General features: G+C 32.6%; 3 protein-coding genes across 4 annotated transcripts in view; 1 reads left to right on the forward strand and 2 right to left on the reverse strand.

The window, feature by feature from the left end:
* LOC123709478 (unconventional myosin-XVIIIa) overlaps positions 1–15,733 on the reverse strand; it is a 138,409-nt gene extending 122,676 nt beyond the window's left edge. Inside the window, exons 1-2 of the mRNA XM_045660868.1 lie at positions 15,311–15,733; positions 38–220 (exon numbers count right to left, since the gene is read on the reverse strand). Of these exons, the coding sequence (XP_045516824.1) occupies positions 38–208 (171 nt within the window). The 5' untranslated portion in view covers positions 209–220; positions 15,311–15,733. The remainder of the gene's footprint in view (positions 1–37; positions 221–15,310) is intronic.
* Positions 15,734–16,281: 548 nt separating this feature from the next.
* LOC123710306 (fructose-bisphosphate aldolase-like) lies at positions 16,282–22,555 on the reverse strand. 2 transcript variants are annotated; one of them, XM_045662117.1, is made up of 9 exons: positions 22,454–22,555; positions 21,920–22,032; positions 21,237–21,328; positions 19,011–19,182; positions 18,564–18,767; positions 18,197–18,312; positions 17,734–17,833; positions 16,942–17,141; positions 16,282–16,414 (listed from the first exon to the last, which is right to left on the reverse strand). In XM_045662117.1, the coding sequence occupies exons 2-9, from the start codon at positions 22,026–22,028 to the stop codon at positions 16,367–16,369; spliced, it is 1,041 nt and encodes a 346-aa protein (XP_045518073.1). In that variant the 5' UTR covers positions 22,029–22,032; positions 22,454–22,555; the 3' UTR covers positions 16,282–16,366. The 2 variants fall into 2 exon arrangements, with proteins under 2 accessions (XP_045518073.1, XP_045518074.1); XM_045662118.1 differs by lacking the exon at positions 22,454–22,555 and adding an exon at positions 22,357–22,394 and having other exon boundaries at positions 16,288–16,414.
* LOC123710307 (putative glycine-rich cell wall structural protein 1) lies at positions 19,658–20,604 on the forward strand. Its single transcript, XM_045662119.1, has 4 exons — positions 19,658–19,740; positions 19,829–19,859; positions 20,181–20,276; positions 20,456–20,604. Exons 1-4 carry the CDS (start codon positions 19,690–19,692, stop codon positions 20,515–20,517), a joined length of 240 nt encoding a protein of 79 aa, XP_045518075.1. The 5' UTR covers positions 19,658–19,689; the 3' UTR covers positions 20,518–20,604.
* Positions 22,556–24,077: the final 1,522 nt, after the last annotated feature.

A 24,077-nucleotide genomic window follows, 5' to 3' on the forward strand; every position in this document is an offset into this window, starting at 1 on the left:
ATACTAGAAAATCAGGGACTTTTATTAAGAAACTTACCTCCTCCAATCTTAGAGGCTCCTCAAGCCCGGCCGCTATTCGCTCCCGCTTTTCCCTTTCTTTCCTCTCTTTCTTCTCCCTTTTCCTTCTTTCTTTTTCGCCATCCCTTTCCTCATAGCCACCGGAGTCACCGCTTGCCAAAACGGTCGACTTCTTTATGAAGTTAAACATTATGGAATGTACCTGTAACAGGAAAATATTTATTTATATTGCTATAAGCCACTCGGTACAGCATCAGTTTCCAGCACTGACGGAGGGAATCTTTCAACACACCTGCTTGACACAGCCTAGACATGACAATGCATTCGTCAATTTGTGAAATAAAATTAAGCAGTACGACTTATCCTTTTAAACCCTACGTAAACATACATAAAAGCTTCTGTTAAACACATTTTAAAACTGTTTATGGCGAATCATAACACAGTAGGTTTATTGCGCCGGTAGACATTAATTATTTACATACCATCCGCTTTCATTTTGTCCCCGAGCAAGAACAATTCATTTCGCTAACCTATTTTTGAAAACAATAAATGTTAAAACATTTTCTTAATGCGAAACGGGAATTGTTTTAGACTCTTTTATTTGTGACTATTTTAACACACGTATTTTCTTTAACAAAATATAATGTATGTGACAAGCACTTTACGTTTAAATTAAGATAGATTTCTGACTGCGGTAAAACTAACAAAGAATATAATGTAATGAATTCGCATGTAAATCCATATAAGAAGTTTGACTAGATTAGAATTGCTAAAGAACTTGACTCAATTCGAAACTGTTGACAAAGTAATATTACTTTAGCATTTTAAGGGAAGAAAAATGTTTATTTGTTGTGTTTGAAGTATGGAGATTTTAAGTCATTTATAATACAATTAAAATTCGACACTTCAACGGTTAAAAACGGTAACTGTGCTCCAACTATATTAAGAATATACTACATAATAAGTATACAAAGATTATAGAGCTCTTGAATGTACATTGTTATCCATTATTCAGCGGACACGCTGTCCACATCCAATGACAATAAACATACCGTTACTTGCTGGAAACTATATATACTTCTATCAAAACTAACTGTCCTCCACAATAATAGTTCGATCTATACAACCGGTTTCATGCAAATCTCTGCAAACTATGCCTACTGATTTCGATTTCGTCATCGACTAAATCAAGGATTCCCTTCAAGTAATTGTTGAGTACAATACGCTTTATAGAACACGAAACGCCGTATTTGGCAGCATTTCTTCGAAACACTGTGCCATTTTTTGCAACGGACAGTCACTTGATGGCACGCTTCATATTGGCAAACGTCCAAAGAAAATTGCTATTAACTTTTTATTTTGAGAAGGACTCTGTAATAAATTACCTGAACAATAAAACGACAAAAACGAGTTTTCGGAATAAGATTTCAAAAAAATTACAGAATGCAATTTAATTTTATTTCATCGCTCGATTACTTTTTACTTTCAAAGGCCGTCTTGATCAATCCTTTTGCGCCTGTTGCATATGATTTACTAATCTATTATTAAGCCAGTGGCGCTACAACTCTAAAAGGTACCTTAGACTGCTTTCGTTTCTTCGATTATGTTTTTTTATAGACAAGACCCTTGTCTGACACATGTCATCGATTTTATGAGATAAGTAATTCCGGTTTCCCCACGATCTTTGCTTTGGTTCACAGCCGTGATTCGAACACCCGACAGAGATAAGGGTCTCGCTTAAGCCACTAGGCCTATACTGCTCTTTTTTAATCTGATTTTTAAAATTTATTATATAAAATATATTATAAGGTTCACGTGAAGTTTTACACTTAAATCCCCGTAACCCGACACAATTTTGTAATAAGCCATTTAGGATATTGCAAATAACTTCGCGGTAATAAGGCAACATTTACCGAGACTTAATGTTAGAATAATACATTTAGTAACTATTCTAAGGGCTTAATCGCTTGTTATCTATCTTGATGTGGCAGTCTCGCATTCAACACAACTGTAAAGCACTAACGTCGTGTTTTGTTATTAAATTAATAATTTTGCGTTTAAGTTAAATTCATACGAGTCGTGTGATAATACGGTCAGTGGGCATCGACCTGAATACTTAGAGTTCCAGACTTGACGACGCCTGCTGCATCAGCAAGTTCAAGGAAAGCACGAATTTTTTCCAAAGTGTTTCCTTATTCATTGACTGTTGTTATCATAGATTTATTGCCTTCTTTAGTATTGTGATAACTTATTTTCGTACTTATTTCTGTAAATAATATAATGTTTATAAGTGCAAGTGCGGTATCTCGGACACACGACACATAATATCAAACATTACAAGTACACTAAGACTGTTAATGAGCATTATTTATTTTAATCTATTTACTAGTTTTGTAGAAAATTAAGTCAAATTAATATTACTTATTAGCAATAATGATTGTATGGGCTAGATTATAATTCATGAAAAGTGCACTCTTTCTTGTGAACTTTATTGTAGGGATAATAACAAACATATTTCTATGGTTGAAAGCTGTTCTTTTTTTACGTATATAATTATTTTTACTTCATTTACTATTCCAAAGACTAATAACAATTTTCGTGAAATCATATGTTATAAATAATCATAAATCTTCGACTGACGCAAAAATGTGACCTTTTGCATATTGAACAGACGAATAAATTTAATCTTACAACATCGATGCATCCTAGGTATTTTCCAATTCATATTTATTGTATTTTGTATATTAGACTAAACATCAGATGACCTTTTAATTAAAACTAGTTGTCATTATACTGGGTTATCGTGTGTTGAGTATATTTCAATTATAGTTATATATCTAATTAGTAATTGAGACGGACATAAGTACAACGAAATGTATAACATATGGACCATAGCAACTCAAGTTTTATGACACTGAAAGGGAATTTTAATGATTAGCGAAAATAAAAGTAGAATGAAGTCAAACTTAAATCTGATTATAAGAGCTGTCAAACGATTTTTTTGTATTTGAACTTTGACATATTTGTCAGTGCTGAAGCGAAGATCTGATTATGGGAGTGTTCATATACGTATTGGTCTTTTTTTAACAAATAAAAATATCGTACGTCACCGCGCTACAACTCTGCACATGAAACCATTTCAAAGCTGAACTTAATCGTTTTACACTTATTAAAATTGGTCTACTAGACAGTTATACCTTTTTTTAAACAGATTGTTTCTTTCCTGTGATATCAATGAACATTACGATTTAGCCTAACTTAATACAAATAAGTAATTTACTAAAGTATTCGATAACACTACTTACAGCCTCTTTAAAAAGTAAAACACTCTGTTATTGTGTTCTATTCACTTATCACTGTTTAGCACTTAAGAGTACCGTGCACTAACACTGGCTTGACATAAAAAATCGACTCGTTACGATTATCGAAGACGATTATAGAAAGAGTTAAATTATACATAAATTGATATGACATTACATGACCTAATAACTTATGCAAATCCCGATTGAAGGTCATACAGAACAGACACGTGTGAAGCCCTATTTCCGAGGTTAATTGCATTAGTTAAGATTAAATCTTTCAAACAATTGCTCGCAGTTCGGGAGCTAAATCTAACCTTTACATGCAAGAAATATTGATTGTTATTATTTGTCTTTACAAGAATGATGCGTAAATTTTGCCTAATCGACGCCCTATTTGATAAGAGAGTAGATTTTGGAGCATTATTTTTCATGTTAATAATTGTATATTATATTCAGATATTTCTCTTTTAACATAATATTGTTCCTAAGAAATAACCAGCTAAGAATTCAAACGCATCTTAATTGACATAAATGTATCCGACATTTTAAAGGAGCCGTCTTTTGAGCACATAGTTTAAATATTGTAATCAATCAATTGATGTATGCATATAACATACATATATTAGGTCCTTACATATGAAATTGGCGTTTTGTATGGGAGGAACAAAAAGTCGAATATTTTTAAATATAATATATTTAATTAATCAAAGTATGAACCATTGTTTTCTATGCACTTTTGCCATCTCATAGGTAGTTCATTGATCCATTTATTTAAAAAAAACAGTCGGACGGGAATCAATAAAATCTGTGAAGGTGATTTGAACTGCCCCATCAGAGTTAAATTTTTTCCCTTGCAAGAAGTTGTCCAAATTTCGAAAAAAATGGTAACCTGTTGGAGCAAGGTCCGGGGAGTACGGAGGATGTCTTACACATTCCAATTGAAGCTCTTCTAATTTGGTAGCCGTCTGTTGTGCAGTGTGTGGTCTAGCGTTGTCGTGAAGTAGCAGTGGCGTGGAGCGCCAGCCTAGTTTGTTTAGCCGCTAGCTTTTCCATCATGGTTTGCAATTGCTGACAATAGATTAGTCTGGCCAGATTTGAGAAAACTGCAATGAACAATACCGGCACTAGTCCACCAAACGCTTACAAGTAACTTTTTTGGGGTTAATTTTCGCTTGGGGCAGGATTTGGCTTCCAGGCAAGGACAGGGGCAGGAACGCTTCCGATTATCGTAAAGAATCCATTTTTCATCACAGGTAATGATTCGGTTTAAAATACCTTCATTGTTGTGCCGGTTCAGTAATGTAACGCAGCAGTCGACACGCGTTTGACGGTTTGCTTCAGTCAATTCGTGAGGTACCCACCTTTCAAGCTTTTTAATCTTCCAAATTTGCTTCAAGTGAATTAAAACAGTTTTATCACTAGCACCGCAGCCTGCAGCTAACTCGGACGTGGTTTGCGATGGATCCGATTCCACAATAGCCTTTAATACTTCATTATCAACTTGGGTCTCAGGCCGTCCACGGGGCTTGTTCTGCAGGTCGAAATTTCCAGAACGAAAATGACCGCCATACACATAATTGACCCTTCGACTCGTTTCCGCAGCACTAGTGCCGCGGCGGAACTCGTACTCGTAATTAATGCGATACTTTAAGTTTTCCATTTTGTAAAATGAGTGACGCAAACAGAAAAAAACAGAAGAAATAAACAAATGAATGACGGTCATCTATGCACAAATACATGAGTAAATAGCTGTACAAATTTGAATTTGAAATTCCTAACCAAAGAGGAGGTATTTGAGGTCAAAGTGGCCAGTACGACAAAACGCCAATTTCATATGTAAGGACCTAATATTAATTTTGCTAAAGTATTTATATCAAATAAAATTACAGTCGAGACTAAGAGCGAGCAATGACCACTATATGTCAAAAACTACATTCTGACACGGAGGAGTCACAGTTCGCGGTAAAGGTGCGGTACAGATCTACTGTATGATATATGTAATGGCTAATTTGACGTTTACTCACCATCTTCTTCACTCATGCTGGAAACTGGTAAGATTCACTTTTATAACAACCGACAAAATCGATTAAAGAAACAACTTCGAAATGTAATCATAAAATATCAATGTCTATTGTATTATTAAGCAACATTTTCTATTCGTTTAAAATTCTTTAAATTATAAGAGACGCTCATTATTAAAAATGAATGCAGGACAATTCTGACGTCAGAACGCCATCATGTGGAATGAAATGCGTCAATGCACTTTGTAATAATTGGGTTAAGAGCATTAACAGAGGATGTGTTCACGTTCCCATTAGTACAGTTATTAACAAAATAAGCTCTGGTAAATGAATAATATTTCCATAGTATTAAATCCAATTTCATATCATGATAAAAACCACTTTGGATAATACCTATAGGAGTATATACAATGGCGCTTTTAATATAGTATTGATATTTTGATTGAAAATAAACAATATTTAAATATATATTTATTAAACTGTTCATCACATGAATACAATGTGGTGTGATTAAAACATACAAACAATAAAATAAACGCATACAATTTGTAGAAGATTAATTTAGGGAAGTTATTAAATAAGAATGGGGACATAACAGATAACACATCATTTTTAACCAATAAGTCTGGAGACATCATATTTCTGTTTCGTGTTCATTTGTTTTCTCTAATTGGCTATTAGAAACTATTCCAGCCTTTTGGTCCTAACACACACGGTCGACTTTTTGGATCTAAGACATTCCAGTTTCCTCCCGAGGATTTCCTTTACCGTACGAGCGAGTGTTAACAGCGCACATGAACAGAAAGTCCATAGGTACACTGTCGAGAATCGAATCTACGACCTGAACGATGAGAGTCGCATGCAGAAGCCACTAGGCCAACACTGGACTTAATATAGTTAGGTAAATAATTAATTAATCATTAAACACTGGATGTCAAGAAAAACAAATACCTATCCGAAAGTGTTCTATGTTGATAACATAAGAATTATTATCCAGCATGAAACGAATTAAAAATCGATTATCGCAAGCGAGTGTTGAACTTGATCAATTATTTCAATTTAAAAATAGCCAGTGAGTCGTTTCACGGTATTGTGAAAAAACTACAACTCGTAATCGAATCTCATTATATTGGCCGGTTCTGTAATTTTATACTGTCGATTTCGTACTTATATAACTCTTTCTAATGTAATTCGTTATTGCAATAAATAAGATATTAATAATAATTATCCTTCTTTCGTTAGGTACAATGTAAGAATGTATCGTAAGAATAACCAGTAAGAAGAAAAAAATATATAACAAATTTAAACTGATGTATTGTTAACAATTATTATAAAGACTGAAAAAATAGTTTATTATTATATTAGCAACTAATCCCTAAATTTTGTATAAATAACACAGAATGAAAATGCATATAAATTAATGTTTAAATAACTTTATTTTCTCATTACAAAATTGTATTTTATTTTCATACAGGTCAGGAGGAGATACACGTCCCAATTTCAGTCTAGTAGATTCAATCTGACATGTATTTTTAATGCCCTTTTGAAATTGTTAAACGCGCTAATATTGCGAATTTTTGATGGTACTTGATTAAATAGTTGCACACCCTCATACCTAATTGATGTCTTCAAATAATTTATGCGCGGCTTCGGCAAGATAAGCAAACTCGAAATAACAAAATCGGTAGTCATCGTACGGCTCAGTCTAAACAGAAGCAAAGTGTGGAACAAAATCTCAATCGAAAAGTTCTAAGCCGGAGCAAACAATAGTCCCCCAATACGAGAAAACAATAGAAAAGTAAGGCCAGGCGCGACACAAAAGGCTGGAATGCAACTCGACCTGCCTTAATTACCAAGTAAATTATCGCTGCTATGTTTGACAAGCTTGTGCAAAAACATCTTTCTACTCTCACTATTTACGGCACGCAAAATTCTTTCACGAAAATCAAACGAAATTTTCTATAAATATATAACACAAATATGAAAGGAAAATATGTATCCAGACAGTTTTTACTACGAATGGGGTAATTCAAGAAAAGAGCGTATCATTTCTTAAAAGGTCGGCAACACACTCGCGAGCCCTCTGGCATTGACTAGATCTGAATTGAATGCAATTGTATTAAACACAACGGCTATTCAGTGAAAGCGCAAAGCACAGTTATTTTCCCATATAAAATAATACCGGTTTAAAAACACGCAAATTCAAACATTTTTGCCATGACCCACTGTGAACATGCAGAAACACCAGTCGTAGTTTGAGTACCTACTCAAAGTATTTAACAAATTATGACTCGTGTTGAAAGATAAGTAAACTCACATACAGTAGTTATTTAAATCGTGTTAGCCATAAGTCGTGACCTTAACACTGTGTTGACACAGTTGTAAGGTACACGTTTTGTTGTAAACGTATTCTTTACCCAATTTCTTTTGAGTTTACACTATTGATTTTAAGGTACTGAAAGCTTTTTAACCTAGTTTCTAAGCATATGACATTAAAACGGAGTTTTACTGTTAGAATATTAAGGAAAAATTCCATAGTAAAATACATGTTGACAAATATAGTACAAAGTATATTACGATAAGACACCAACCGTGTACTTTGAGCAATGTAAAATAATATAATTTAGGTAAAAATTATTTTGTTACTCTCCTTCATATTAAGAAAAGGCAACTTGCCGCGGCTTCGGCCCGTAAACCTTGAAAAATTATATAGGTACGTAAAACTTCCTGAAGAATCACCTACCTACCTGAAAAATTTTGAACAATCGTATTTGAATTTATCGCGAACAAAATAGACGCGGGGCAGGACTTTTTTGTATGTTATAAAAGTTACACATATGCAGTCGCTGACTTATTTGTAGCACTTATTTCTTTCTATTTGTAAAATAATTTTCAGTAGATCTACAGATTACCCCCTACAACATTTTAAACGTTATCTCTAAATAATAAAACCTAAAAAATTTCCCTTTAAATATAATAAGGTTTCATATTTACGGATTATTTTATTCGGATTCGATAAACCAGTCGCTAAGTAGTTACTTTAATTAGTAAAACAAACTCCACTAGCTTTTACCCGTATATAATTATTATTCAGGAATTAACAATTGGAGTCGTTTAAGTTAATGCATGTATAAGTTTCTTTATTATTTGGTAAAATTTATATATAGGTCAAAGTTTTAAACTACCCAATGTGCAATAAAAGCAAAAGAGGAAGACAATTTAGGTGGGTAGACCAGATTAAGAAAACAGAAGGTACATGGTTGAAAGTGGAAGAGTGCAGACAGAAATAGCGGGATTTGGAGAAGGCCTTTGCCAAAAAACGGCACATGTGAGTGACTGAGATAATAGCTATATTAAGGTATTTAAATGTATAGTACTGTATAGTAGTGTACGGCGATATCTATTTTACGTGCTGTTATTTGTCTTATTATTATTATATGTTTGGTGACCCATAAATAATCAACATATGGAACTCGGCCACTCAACTCGAATAGGATAGAAAGGAAGTAATTGTAAACGATGCTTCAATGAAAGCAAAAAATACAATACCAATTAAAGCCGTTACTCAAATGCTTGAAACACTACCCACTTAATCACAACGTCATGCTCTTCACTAAAGACACTTAGTGAGTTCAATCACCTGATTACGCAACTTTGTTGATACATCTTCATTCATCGTAACGTGAAATAAGATCGAGGTAACCACAACCTGCATGAAGAAACAATGAACTATAATTGTTGTTGATAGTTCCTTATTTATCTTGCGATTGGAAAGTTTTAATGAATAAAAAAGCGACTTTGTTGACTTCTCTATGTGTCTTCTTGATAATTTTCTGTTATAGATAAGTAGGTGATCCGCTGTGCCAGAGACACGCCGGTCTTAGGATAAGATTCAGAGACGAGACTTATAATTTAACATATTCAAATACAATACGTTATTGATATACGGCTCGAATCTAAATCTCATCCTTAGTAGACTATATTATTATTATGAAAACGTTCAAGTGTTTTAACAGATATTTTAATCCAGTTTGGTTGTTTAATTACTAACTCAGCGGTAAACCTGTCGTAGGGATCGTATAACGACGTCTAAAGAAATTAGTCAACCAATAGTGTTTGTTTGTTAGTGTTTATAGGCCAGCATCGCACTCGGAAGCCCACTAAATCCATGGCCACCCGTTTGCTCACCGTCGGTTTGTTCTATAAAAAAAACTTAAATTGCGTTTTATAATAGAAATGCTTTATATAAAAATATTATTTAACCAATGCGCCGTGCGTGAGATATATAAGGAAATAGTTAATAATCGTATTGTTCGTACAAAGTTGCAACATTTAGGTGCTCGGAAATAACGCATATATATGCCATATAGGTGAACTAGAAGATAATTCATACAAGCAATCGCGTGATTAAAAGTACCTCGTACTTGGTCTGTATTTCTTCACTTTTCGTTTCTGTACGATTTTGCGAAAATGGTACGATTAATTAACTAACGATTTCCTTAGCGTTAAGGCATACAGCATAACTTACAGTAGTTGGTTAGTTTTCTGGCGAAACAATATTTAGGGTCCGCCACTAACACAAAATCAGACAAGATTTTTTTTCTCTCCAATTCGTATCTTAAAGATATATACATCATATTAGTCAAGGGACTTTAAATAGCTAATGTCGGTTAATATATCAATCTGTGCCAGTCACATTTCCGCCGCTTGTCAGAACATATGGATCAAAAAGGTCCATACTTAGAATGACCCAGTGGGAGGAAAAATAAAGGGATGTCCACCAGAAATCTGGTAAGATGAAATAAAAGATATAGCGGAACATGATTTGGAAAATCGTAGCAAAGCTGAGTAAGACAAGTGGATTAATTTGAAGGATGCGTTCACCCCGTCGGATATGGTGTGCTAGTATAAAATATAATAATAACTTGAATAGAGGTTATTTTTATAATATTTAATAATTGCCATTACTTCGTATACGTAATAAAGCTTATCACCAAAATCTCTCCTAGCCCTTGATCGTGACTAAGTTCGTAACACTGAACTTACAAATTACCATAAAAACATTGGATCTTGAATGCTCATCATTTATTCTAACCACAAGACATAACTGTAGCTCTCACACTATGTAGACGCTGTTTTGAATTACAATAACTCTACGCATAAATAATTATAGTGGATTATTTTAGACAGAACGTAGTATTGACATGATTTTGCTCAGTAGGCATAGGTGAGGTCATTGACCAGAGGTTGATTATAACGCTTTAGTCGAACTTTACAAACATGAAGTTCGCAAACAGATTACAAAGAACCTCTTATAACGCTGCTATTGTCGGTGGTCAGTCAATGTTATGATACCACTTGACGAGTCATTGAGCTATTTTGAAAAATACTGAACATACTTTGTGGGTACTGGATAGGTTCTCTAATTCTAAGCTATCTTAATCAACCATAATGTGTTGAAAATACTTGACAGCCGCAGCAGACATAGAACTTAGACACCTTTTTACCATGATTGACAAAATATATACACTGCGGTTATATCCCCAGAATTTCTCGTTAGAGACACCGAGATACACTGAACAGGTAGCAGATCACGCGATGCAAGTGGATTAGGCGATACGCTCCGAAGAGATTATAATCATATACTAAAACAGGAATACGCACGGAAAGCTGAAGCATGGCCATCCCAAGAAAAGCTGGCGACGTAGTTGCAGATGAAGCAAATAGAGCCGGAAATACTTGCGAAGTATAAGCGAAGCGATGGATATATCCCAATTCAGTCCTGTCATATAATAGGTTCATATTTTTATTGACATTACATACAAACATGAAACTTCTTTAAAACGCTCGCGATCAAAATACAAAAAATTATATGTCGTATAATTTTCCAACCATTAATGTAATTATTATTTTTCAGGATTCTTTTGTCTGTTAGGCTCATTTTTATTTGAAGTAGATTATACACGAATAGAGTCGTAAGTCCAATGGCGAAAATTACATTCTAAAGCTAGTGTAAGTGCAATTGACATCTGTTGAGTATGACTATGATATCGAATATCGCGGAAGTTTGCAACTAAATCGTTCACTTCCGTATTTCAATATTAAGCTTGTAATATAATATAATAAATAATACAGTTATAACATATTTTGATTGTCTTATAACTTACTTGAGTACCTACTACAAAAATTTAACGTAATCTTTCGCCGTGTCATGTGAATAATGCAAAAAATCGATAATATTGTCCTGTACAGACGTCGCAAATACAACAATCTAATTGAATCCACTTGAACACACACATAAGATTTATACATAAAGATGTATTATGAAGTGGAGAAAATACTAACCGAAAGAAGGGACAAATGCATTAATAACCATTTCACGAGTCACAACAAGACATTGAGCTTGATTAAAAACATTGTAGTGACTTACCTATTCATAACATTTTCAAATTCATATAGTTATTAAAACTTTATTGTACATTAAAAATACGTTTATTAGATAAAGTTACCATCTACATAAATAGCTCTGTATAGAAGGACAGCCTAAATAAAAGTTGGTTTATGTACTGGCTCCTACTGTTCGCGCATCCGTGCACTGGGGTCATTGGACCACTGCTTACGGAAGAGAGGAAGCTTTGAATGATAACTATTTTATAATACTAGAGAATCCAGGACACTGCTGCGCTTGCAATAAATTATATTCTGTGATCGGTTACTTATTTTACTGATTTAGTAAGTAAATACTATATTATAATAGTTTAGGAGAACACTGTATTGTAAACAATAACGTATGACTTTATTAAATACTAGCTGCGGATTCACCCGCATTAATTGTATAGCCAAAAGCTGTTCACCGTTGATAAAGTTTTAATTGCAAGAATATTTTTTTATTGCTATAGCGGACTTTTTTTGTGGCTATTCATGCCTATAGTTATATATAATACCGTAATAGTTACCGCATCGTACGCGTTTTACGAATTTTTATTGGTCCATTTCAAAAATTTTTAAAAATATTCTAAAGCCTATGTTCTTCAGGTAGGGTTCAATTGGTGAAAGAATCTTTCAAATAAGTCCTATAGTTTTGGAGCCTATTTAATGCAAACACACCATCAAATATTTTTTTCTTTATAATAAGTATGTATAAGAGTAAAAAATATTGTTAATGTGTAACGCGATTACTAAGTCCATTTAATTTGTGTTATTTTTATTATTACGTAAGTAGGTGTGACTTTATAACATATATTGTATATAATATAGTATGATTTGGGTCATTAATATGCCTTTTAGAAATTAAAATGATAATTATATGTACAGGAAAATGTAGAATTATGATAGAATTTACCCAAACAATATTGTGGTATCCTTTACATAATTCTAACTCATAAAATCCAAAATGACAGAGGAAGAAATAATTTAAAAAATATATTAAAATTCACATGAAATTATGTTTTCTATCTATATTTAATCATTAAGATAAATAATTATGTCACGAACACTTATTGGCTTCTACCGTTGCGTATCTGCAATGCGCCATTAAAATCCTCTACGAAAACCTACCGATTGCACAGAGTTACGAGATTGCCAGCAATTGCTTACATTGTCCACTTTCTATATCAAAATTGCCTAACGTTACGCAGTTGATGCGACAAAAACAGATAATGCCCAACTAATGCGTCTATGACATTACACAGGTTTCGTTATAGGCTGCATTTGCTAGTCTTAAGATTAAACAATTAAAAAAAATAAACATCCTTGAGGCTTTTAAAATATTTCTGATAGTTTTTAGGCTTTCATTTTTAGTTTTAATTGTATACGTGAGTACTGTTCGAGTCAAGTAATTTTTATTCGGTTATCACGATTTTGGTCATCTTAGAAGCCTTCTAGGGGAGCCCTTGTAGGTGTCTGTTAGATAAATGGGCTTTATTTAGCACTTTTGCTCAGTTTTGTCAGTAACGACCTAACTCGGGAGAGTTACGGGTAACGGGAGGGTATACAATTCAATGTTAAAAAGTGATAGTTTTATGTAAAAGACTTGTGTGTGATATATTCCTCTTCATATTAATTTTATCAATACAAAATTAAGGAATAATTGTTATTTTGCGATACATACACACGAAGACACAGTCTTAACTGAATTTTAACCATTGGTCGTTCGATTACGCATACCCATCTTTTACAATAAAGGTATGCCAAAATGAATCACGATGGAAACAGGAACGCTATCACACCTCGAACTTGTATGACGTCACTGCTGAATCAGCATGACCACTTTAAAATAAATTAATTTTCATAACGACGTATCAGGTGTAAAGACTAGCTATAAAACATAAGAAATAATATTGGTCTTTCAAAGTATTACGAAACTTAATAATTATTACTTATATTTTAAATATGGATGTGCTGCGAAAGCTATTAAGTTTTAAACACACAAATTGTTTAATAAACAACTTATTATTCAACTGTCGTTACTAAAATTGCGGATAAAATCAGCGATTGCTATATGCATTATATTAAATGCGAAATTGGGGTGTATCGATTGTAAAAAATATAAATTGTAAAATTCTTACAGGTTTTTTTTAAGCTACAAAAAGTTCTTGGGCCTTATTGTGACCTTTAGTGTAAACGTTCAGGCTCTCAAGCCAAATGGTGTAGATCTGTATGTAGGTAACCACGTGCGGACCCTGCTGACGGTTCACCGGATCGCGAGCTAATATTGATTCGGCGCGAAGCGTGAGCGGTGAGCTTAGCCGCGTGCCAAGCCTTTTTTTTATTAAAAATATACTTATGGCTGCACCTTTTTCATAATACAAATTCTTTCCTGACTACAAATAACTAAAAAAATAAAACTAAAAGCTTTGAGGAATACTGCATTACAGATTACTAGGTCATGAAAAATCTGAACTACATTAAATAAAAAACAATATACCTGTATCCTGCTGGTTTTATGAATATTTTTTCCCGGCTCAGTATATATCATTTAAACATTATATTAACAGATGACTTTAAATAAAAAGAAACAATTTCATTTTAATTTTGTCACAATTAGTTATTAGTACTTATTCATTTGCTTCGCATGCCTATCACAATGTAACAAAATATTGACCTTGGCAACATATATTTCTATTACTTGGCAATAAGCATATATTTTATTGAAAGTATAGTAAAAACATTTTATTGCAACTGAAAACTGAGATACAAAAAGACAACATATGTAGCCCACATGCTTGAATTGCAATAAATTGCATTCTTAAATAAATCTTGCAAACTTAACTTTGACTTACATAACAATTTAATCATAGGCACAACCTTCCTAGATAAATAATAGGAAAGATATCAATGTAATATCTCTTTTAATATGTTTTAAGACTTCAGTAAGAATTTACAGAATAAGGAGGAAAAAGGTGCTAAAAAGTCATACCATACTATAAAGATTATATACTTATTGCTTAAATGTAAAAAATAATACAGTACAATACTTTTGCAGGACGGTAGGGCAAAGGTTAAAATTTAGCAATTCTTATTAGGTGGTCATTTGTCATCATCTTGTAATTCCACAAAATTTTGTATTTATGTAATTAAGGTATGTTTTTCTTATTTAGAATTTTATCACTATAAAATTCAGTCATTTCATTTATAAAAAAAAGTATTGATCCAAAGTAATTGTTATGTTATGGACTATAGATATCTCAATAAAACTAAGATAACTATTACCTATTAGGTAATACAATAAGTAATATTGTCTGTACTTATTTATATGTTGGTATAATAAAACACGAGACTAGAACTTAAAGACCTAAAAAGTAACAAAATTATCTAAACATTTACCTTCAATAACTATGCTGTATATTACCTACAGATCTATGTCCACACATTTCAGAAAACAGATGCTGTCATTACATTCTTAACTGTGAATGACATAGCTCAGGTCTATCTGTAAGCATCTTATAAGCTAAATAAATATTTACTAACCAGTTCCTATTTATAATCCAAGAAATAGGGTGAAGAAAATCCTCGTAAACTTCTAATAACAAGCACTCAGCGAACTATGACAATTTTCAGTCATTATTTATATTATTTAGAACACTTCACTAAGAAAAATAAATAAAGAACACATCAGCACTATGTTCGAAAAAGCCATCACACGACATTGATGTAAACTCAAAGGAATGCATTAGAATTTCGATTTCTCTGCCATACAATTAATGGCACTAGGAGGCATAATGTACCATATTTAAAATCCGTAATTTTTGATATTTCATTCGAAGGTATAGCAAAATATCTTAGATTTTCATAGACCATGTAGATTAAACCTGATGTCTGGTATTATTTTGCAACACTACTGTACGGTCTTCTGACAAATGCTTAAGCAGTACGTACTTGTCTAATACAGCATACGCGATTCACTGAACTGAAGTTCTCTAATCTCTTACATATTATTTGCTGTCTACTGCTGTTCTGTAATCTCATAATCTGTGTCAATTCATAGTAAACTGTCAAAAAACATTTCAAATATTATACAGCAAAATAAAGAGATCTCAATATCCTTAAAATATATGAATGATGAAAGGCTTTCTAAATTGTTAAATTACCGTTGGTAAATGTCAATGCCATTTTTTCATACTGAATGTAGTTTTATTCTTATGTCACAAAAATAATTATAAAAAGTCAGTTTGTATTTAATTATACTAATAACTTTGTTTTATTAAACATAAACCTAAACTATTTATGCACTTTTTAAAAGAACAAATTCATTATTTATTTAAATCTAATTAACTGCCATCTAGTGTTAAATATACTAAGCACAATAAAAATACAGATGATCACAAGCTTTTCTACTTCATCAGAAATTTAATCCAAAATAAATTGATAATCTTAAACTAGATGGCGATATATCGCATTACAATAAATTGTAATGCCTTACCGTTGAAAAAAAAAAACAATTTAAATTTATTATTAATTATATTACATACACAATTAATTATTATTATAATGATGTCATTGATGTTTTTCTATGACTTTCTTCATTTAGGCACCTTCAAAATGGTACTGTCCCAAAGCAGCCAAGCTGTTGGCCTGTAGAAATTTTGTATAAAGTCATAATATTATGATTATTTACAATATACTTAATATTGAAATTATTCTGAATAATAAGTCTCAGTTTCAAAAAAGCGCTACTATATTATTATTAAATTTCGAGGTTAATATTCTGCATGATAAAGTTTTGAATGTATAATAAATCTTTTTCTGATTTAAGCTACGGCTGCTTGCGCCACCTAGTGCGCAATAGAAAAAAATAGTCAAGATGTTGTAACAACAGATGTCGTAACCTACAAAGAACGCATGTGAACCCTGTCGAATGTAACCAGCAGTATTAAATATCAATATTCGTAAAGCCCTAAATTAATTGTTTTGGAATAAGGATTCTCATAGAAATAGTTATTGCTGGTTTTAGCGTCTAATGACATAAGTTCGACCAGTCTGTAGTTTTAATTAGAGTACTATTTTGTTTTTCTGTAAATAAATAAAATTTCACAGTAGGAGTGGACTGTGGAAGCCAGTGTTCTAAGTCTGATTCAGCTTATACCAGAAAAATGTTATACCTTAGCTCTCTTAATAAGTTCAGTTTGCGCTTTTGTCACATTCTCATCACGTCCAGCCCACGTTTTCCAAACGGACGCTTGAAGCGCCCTCCCATAGCTAAAGGTTAGGACCCAGGGTTTCTTCATAGGTACTTTATTAATAGCGTTCAAGTTCAACGTCGCTTCCTCCTCTGTCTGTCCACCAGAAAGGAAAGCTATGCCTATAAATATTAAATTATAAACTATAATGTAACGTGTCATTTTATACATATTATGTTTCTCTTCGTATTATTTTATCTATTTAAAACAGCAGCCAAATAAGGATTAGTTTTCTCGTCTATTTTTTTAGTTATACTAAATTAACAATTAATGAACTTAAAAATACAAAATTTCCTACATATTAATAATAAAATTACGTTTATTTAATCCATCTCTCACAAAAATAAATATATGTTGTTGATTCATATGTCAGACTTTGATAGCTCGAACATCATACATATCGAACATCGTTATTAACCAAACACACTTTATTTTTTACAGAATTGGCCAGACGTTTGGCCACAATACCACCTGATGCTGATGCGGTCTATTAGACGCTTGTCCAGGAGAAACCAATACTTAAAAGACCAGCAAAACACTCGCGAGCCCTCTGGTATTGAGCATGTCCATGGGCGGCGGTAATACTTCAGATGAGCCAGCTGCCCGTTTTTCTCTGTTCTGCGCTTGAATGAACTGTATATATCTGTGTTTCCGTTTATTACGTGATAAAGAGCGGTGCTGATTTATATTATTAAGGTACAAAAATATATGTACCTGGAACGGCTGCCGGAACGCCTCTTAAGAGAGCCGTGACAGTTGCTACCGCTATTTCTTCAGGACTATTACGTACTTTGCATGCTTTACCTGGTGTTACCTGAAAATACCTCAATAAGTTGTATACGAAGAAACTTTTTCATTTATTATAAAATCTGTCCGAGAAGGGTTAAATCATGGTTTTAAAATGTCTTGCCGGTAAAATTCTAGTTATTCATTACGTAATTTATTCATTAATGAAATTTTAAGTGGGTTTTTCCCCATACCAAAGACAATTACAGTAATTGAGTCATTTTAATTACTTTAATGGTATAGACGAGAAAAAAAAAAAAACAAACAACTACAATTCTAGATATGGGCAAAGGCCCTCCCTATCTATTTTGATAATGAATAAATTTGTAATGTGTAGAATTGAACTTATGATTCAATCTGTGTATGACAAATAAAGATTTGATAACCTTACCATGTTCGGCTTAAGCAATGATCCCTCGAGGAAAACATGGTGATCATTCAATGCTTTATAAACCGCTGCAAACACAGTTTCTGTCACCTTTTGCGCTCTTATAATGTCATGGTCCCCTAGTAAAATAAACCAAAAGTGCAAGGCGTTACATACGGAAAGATAAAAAAAACAATAATAATTTTTTCTTTCCTTTTCGCATGAATGTATTAAATTGAACGGATTTTTTTGTATACAGAATTGGATAGACTTTTGTCCCCAATCCCACCGGGTGACTATTTAACAGCCGCTTAAAACTGCTGCCGCTGGTCCAATTATGGAGATTTCCTGAAAACACATATCTACTACTACCAACTCTCCTGGTACTCACCATCCAATAACACATCCGGTTCCACAATAGGCACAAGCCCTTCAGTCTGGCAAATGGAGGCGTACCGAGCAAGTACATTAGCAGTACTCTCAATAGCAAGGGCAGAAGGGCCGTTAGCTGATATGGTGAGTGGTGCCCTCCACTTTGCGAACCGGCATCCTTGCTTCTTGTATTCCGCGCAGCGCTTCGCTAGATCGTCGAGCCCTAAAAATTGTGACCGGTTTGAATTCCATAAATAATTCCCAAAGGATTTTTTAAGTCTATTCAGATGAAAGTAGCTATTTTCCAGTCACCAAGATTGGTGCATTAATAAGTATATTTATTGTTGAAGAATATTCATTTTTAAATTTTAAATCCTGGAACTACACCAATTATTTCCGAATATATTAATTCTAAATTATATAAACTCATTTTTAAGCCAAGATTTTTATACTCTTTCGACGATACCTTGAGTTGTTACTTCATCCGTATACGGTAATGGAACGACATCCTTATCAACCTTAACTCCTGGTATTATGTTTTTCTTTCCCAGTAGTTCTATAAAACGAACTCCGTTGTCCGTCTTCTGATATACAGTCTCATCATAGAGAATTACCGCTGATACATAGTTGGACAAGACCTGTCAATCAAAAAATTAGTTCTTAACTATAGGAATAGTCAGTCTGTGTATATCTAAAACCTGTAGGGCTATTCTGTAAAACAGACATCGATTCCCAATGATTGAATCAATTTATTATTTAATAATTTCGACGTTGTTTTTAAATTTCCTGTGTTGAAACTTTAAATTGATAAGAGATTTCCATTCCCTTTGTTTAGATTTCGAGGTTAGATCACTTTAAAAAGGATTATAAGCTCATTTAACTACGTACCTATAGTATTTAAAGTGATTTAAAATAATAACATCGCGTTCGCTTCTCATACAAGTCATGTTAAACAGATATTATCGCATGTTCAAAGTAAAAAAAAAATATTATTGTACAATGCCACCTCGGACTATAACAATTTAATGTCATTAAATGTTATTTATGGTAGAGTAAAAATTAATTGTCTGGGTATAAAATCCACGCGCGAACTTGATTTATTGTTAGTTATTTTTTTTATTTGATAGAACAGGTTCTATAGCGAAATGTTTAAATACTTTGTTGTGCTCTTCATATGTGCAATGCTTATCGGGAACGTTAGTATTTTATTTATAATTCGTAAATCTACATATTTTGTAATTATATTTGACAACAAAATGAAAATTCAATCTTTATTTTTTTCAGAGTAAGCAACAAGGGCCAGGTGGTGTCGCGGGTAGGTATCAATATACAGAACATATTTTTAAATAAAAAACGTTTGTGGTTTGAAATTCTATAAAATATACCAACAGTATGTACCATTCAGTCTAATTGCACTATTTTAACTTCTATTTTGTCTCTTTCTGTCAAATTATGTTTACGCTGTGATGGCAAGGGGCATATTAGTACGACTATACAATTATAAAAAGGTGAATAATGTCTGAAAATTTAAAGTAAGTGAAAGTAATTTTAATTCTACTATAATGACTAGAACGTAAGTAAGTACTCATTTTACTTATTGGTAGGTATTTTATACAACTTTAAATTCCTTGTATAGGTGGTCAAGCCGATTTCGGTGCAGGCATGGAGGCAGGTGGAAATGGAGGGTTCGGTGGTGGCGGACCTAACGGAGGCGGTGAAGCTGGATTTGGGGGTCCGTATTGAGCGATATATAATATATTGTGTGTGTAATAAAGTCGGCCGGTCCGGCAAGCAAAAATTTGTATGAAAAACGTTTTGATTAATATAAATATAAAATTACATTTTTATAGAAGGCTAAAATTATATTAATAGACATTTTTAAATGAATTAATTTTGTTTTATTTATTTTAGCTGGGTTTAACGCAAACTCTGGAGCAGGGGCTGACGCAGGGCAAGGCGGTAATAAAGGGTAACCTACGAACGACAAACAAAGAACCTAATTTTGTACGATACAATTTTAAAAAAGTGTAATATTATTTAATATTAAAATGCATACATAACTAAAATATACTTTTATTTTCCCGTTATCGTTTCAATATCTACCTCCTTTGACTAAGAATCAAACTCTTCATAAAATAACATACGTTAAATTTGCAAATTGAGAGCTGGGTCGCGCTTCATGACTCATTACTATACCTACCCTAACCTGGGTTTTCCCCAGATTTGTAGTGTATATTTCATGCAAAATATATTGTATGAATAATACAAGACTTGTCACATTATCGTCTCATAATTAGTGCGTCCAGACTGTGACGTATTCTATATTCTAGTCTTTACAACTACAGTTATATATTTAACGTTGCTGGATCGATTTTATAAAAGTTTTAATTGATTTGATCATGCAAAATATTCGTTGAAACGAATCTCTGACCAATCCTACATATGATATAAAGATTTCAGCGTTTAGTAAATTATATAATATGTTCCATAGGATGTATATTAATACAAAATGTTTATATTGATAACGTATTAACGTTACAAGACCAATCCGAAGTCCTATGTTGAGTATAAAAGGGAGACCAATACTTTCAGCATATACAGAAATAATAATACAAACTATAAAAAAATTAAACAATTTGGACGTCATTAAAGTATGAAAACAGATTCAATACATATAGTATCATAGACTTACATCATCAGACGTAAATAGTAGCTGTCTGTAATTACGTCTATTGTTTTCGGTATTTTCCAAGCCAACTTGTGCAAGTAGTGCCCCTATTCCCTCTGAAATTTTTTGTTAAAGTTATCTCACAATCTATAACATAATTTGATAATTTCAATTAAATTATAGCTTTACCATACCCAATACCATTAACCACTCTATTACCGTTCGGTGGCCTCTTAGAAAAAACATCAAGAGACTTTTTTTTTGGAGATTTTTTTATTATTTATTTTAATAATTTTTATAATTTGATTTTAAGATATGCAGGTTTTCTTACTATGTTTTCTTTCGTTCGAGCGATTGTTACATGCGCTCTGAGACATAAAGTCCAATGGTACACGAGAGTAACACGTTGAAGCCACTAGGCCATAACATAACTTATTAATTATAATAAGGTTATCTCAAGCCTCTTCTAAATGGACATATATTAAAATTTTACCTTATTACGAATAACTGACGTTGAGTGACGATTTTATGACGATCATTCTATGACTAAATTATGCAGTTGTACGCAACGTCTAGCTCAACCATCATAATATTATTTTGCTATTATTAACAAAATAACTTAGATTTATTTCAAACTCCGACTTGACATGGCCGAAGTATTATCGTCATCACCAACCTCCCTTCTAAAACATATTTTTTTAATTTACCATTTGTTTCATCGACAGCCAGTATTCCTTTTCCATGACATACAATAGCTTCAGCGGTCTGCTGTAACTCTTCTTGCAACTTCACAGGCAGATAGGAAAAGTATGTCATGATTCTGAAATTATTTTAAAGCCTTAGCGTATACAGAGAAATAACTTGGTTAGTAACACATAATTCTAACATGACTGAAAAGTGTTCATCAGTTCTCTGTCAATATAGACTGGAGGCGTCTTAACCGATAAATAAGCTACAAACTGTAAGCCAAACCTCAAACCATGTGTCTCAAAACCATCATAAACTTGACGTTCATAATTGTCGAAGGTATAAAATAATAACCTAAGTGGCGTTGATAAGTTGTGTATCAACACCAACGCTGCGTTCAGACAATTAGAGATTTGATATTATTGTATATGAATTATGTAAATTCATTCATACTTACGAGACAGCGAACAATATACACTTAAAATAACAAATTTAGAAATATCTCAAGAAAGCATTCATTAAGACAACGAGATTATATTTAATTAATTACTTACACGTAGCGTAAAATAGAATTATTTACGCGTCCGTTAGAACAAAGTATAAATTATATAATAACTGTTTATTAACTTTAAGATAACTCTGCTGATAGTATATCTTCTCCCACATTAAGTTGTAAATAATAAATTCACTGATACCCGCGTCGTTAATGAGTTTCAAATCAACAATTTAAGCTATATTATTTCGTCTTGGCCGTCCTTGTTCATTCATTTTAATTTTTTTCGTACAATACACTGCGACACCTGAAATATACGCCTATCTATAATCACTGTGTTGGCGTCATATCCTGAAATGCGCTAACAAAGTTTCTCTAGCCGCGGGGGAATCTTCTCGACCGAGCCACCGAGACTGGTTAAGGTAATATTAGAGAAGAGAAATAGTAACCAAAACTAAGCTTCTATACAATAAGCTTATGAATTAATATTGGGTTTATTTAAATAAAGACCAAATTATATTTATCAATACAGTAATTAAATGCTTAATTTACAATTAACATTCTAACAGTCAGGTTTATACCCGCAACTCTTATCGAGTGCGAATTAGTACTCCCAAATTTGGAAATCCGACAGTCACAAGATAAATGAGAGAGTTCCTGACATTACTTTTGGTTTACTCGAGTACTACACTTTTACATAATGATTTCAAACAGGTATACCACGACCCGCCTCTCCCTGGATACGACTACTGTAAAGCTTTATTTATAGTTCGTACTTAAACTAGTCTGTGATAGTCAGCTCTATATTTAATTAAAGCTACGATAAATCGCAGGGTACTATTTTAATTGCGGTGATGCTTATGTTACGATTTATGTCCTAACAAATTGCTACATTTACGTACGTACTTCTAAGAATTTAGTTACGCACTTCAATTATATTACGCGGCGGTCATAGGAAAATAATAAGATGATAATTTACAACGGGAAGACATGAAGTAAAAAGTGTTTTGATTTGTTGGGCAACTTGATGTCATTATTAATAAACAGGTAACAGTTAAAGTATTCAATTGATGAATAATTTTGTGGTTTGAAGTAAATATGTTAAGTTTAAAAAAATCCACCTCAAAAGAATAAAAAAAACGTCTAGGGAATCCGTTACATTAGACATTGAAAGAATAAATAACATAATACAGATGGACATGAATCTATATTATAGTAAACATTGAAGTTAAAGCTGAGGCAAACCAATGCTATATAAGGTAAATTACTGAAAATATTTATCGTTATGAAGAACAGGATATTGGTTATTTATCCTTCACGAGCGTGCGACATGGCAATGAACTATCTTTTACGTCAACTATTTACGTTAATTATTGAAAAGTAAACTTAACCGATTTCCTGAAGGAAGAATTGTGTATAATTTATATTTATAATAAATATCAAACAATGTATGTATTGTTTCTTTATTATTTTCCTACTGGGCCTGGATTCGTGAGATGCGTCTTAATTATATTTCCTTATATAATTAAGGCTTTGAAAAATAATTATTTAAAGTAGAATTGCTTAAGGAATAATAATTAGGAAATAATGTATCATTCATTGTGTAAAAACTCTTGATATCCGTCCAGTAGCTTTTTCGTTAATTACTAACATATGAAAATATGAGGTCTTGAGCCTGTGACAGC

This window comes from Pieris brassicae, chromosome 5 (genome assembly GCF_905147105.1).
Source record: "Pieris brassicae chromosome 5, ilPieBrab1.1, whole genome shotgun sequence".
NCBI lineage: Eukaryota > Metazoa > Arthropoda > Insecta > Lepidoptera > Pieridae > Pieris > Pieris brassicae.

What these genes read in the sequence shown, in the direction of transcription:
- LOC123710307 (XM_045662119.1), top strand. Translation starts at nt 19,690, where the DNA reads ATGTTTAAATACTTTGTTGTGCTCTTCATATGTGCAATGCTTATCGGG. An exon ending in GTGCAATGCTTATCGGGAAC is followed by an intron (nt 19,741 to 19,828) that starts GTTAGTATTTTA and finishes TATTTTTTTCAG; the next exon opens with AGTAAGCAACAAGGGCCAGG. An exon ending in CGGTGAAGCTGGATTTGGGG is followed by an intron (nt 20,277 to 20,455) that starts GTCCGTATTGAG and finishes TATTTATTTTAG; the next exon opens with CTGGGTTTAACGCAAACTCT.
- LOC123710306 (XM_045662117.1), bottom strand. Translation starts at nt 22,028, where the DNA reads ATGACATACTTTTCCTATCTGCCTGTGAAGTTGCAAGAAGAGTTACAG. An exon ending in TACTATTTACGTCTGATGAT is followed by an intron (nt 19,183 to 21,236) that starts GTAAGTCTATGA and finishes TTTGATTGACAG; the next exon opens with GTCTTGTCCAACTATGTATC. An exon ending in ACCGGATGTGTTATTGGATG is followed by an intron (nt 18,313 to 18,563) that starts GTGAGTACCAGG and finishes TTATTTTACTAG; the next exon opens with GGGACCATGACATTATAAGA.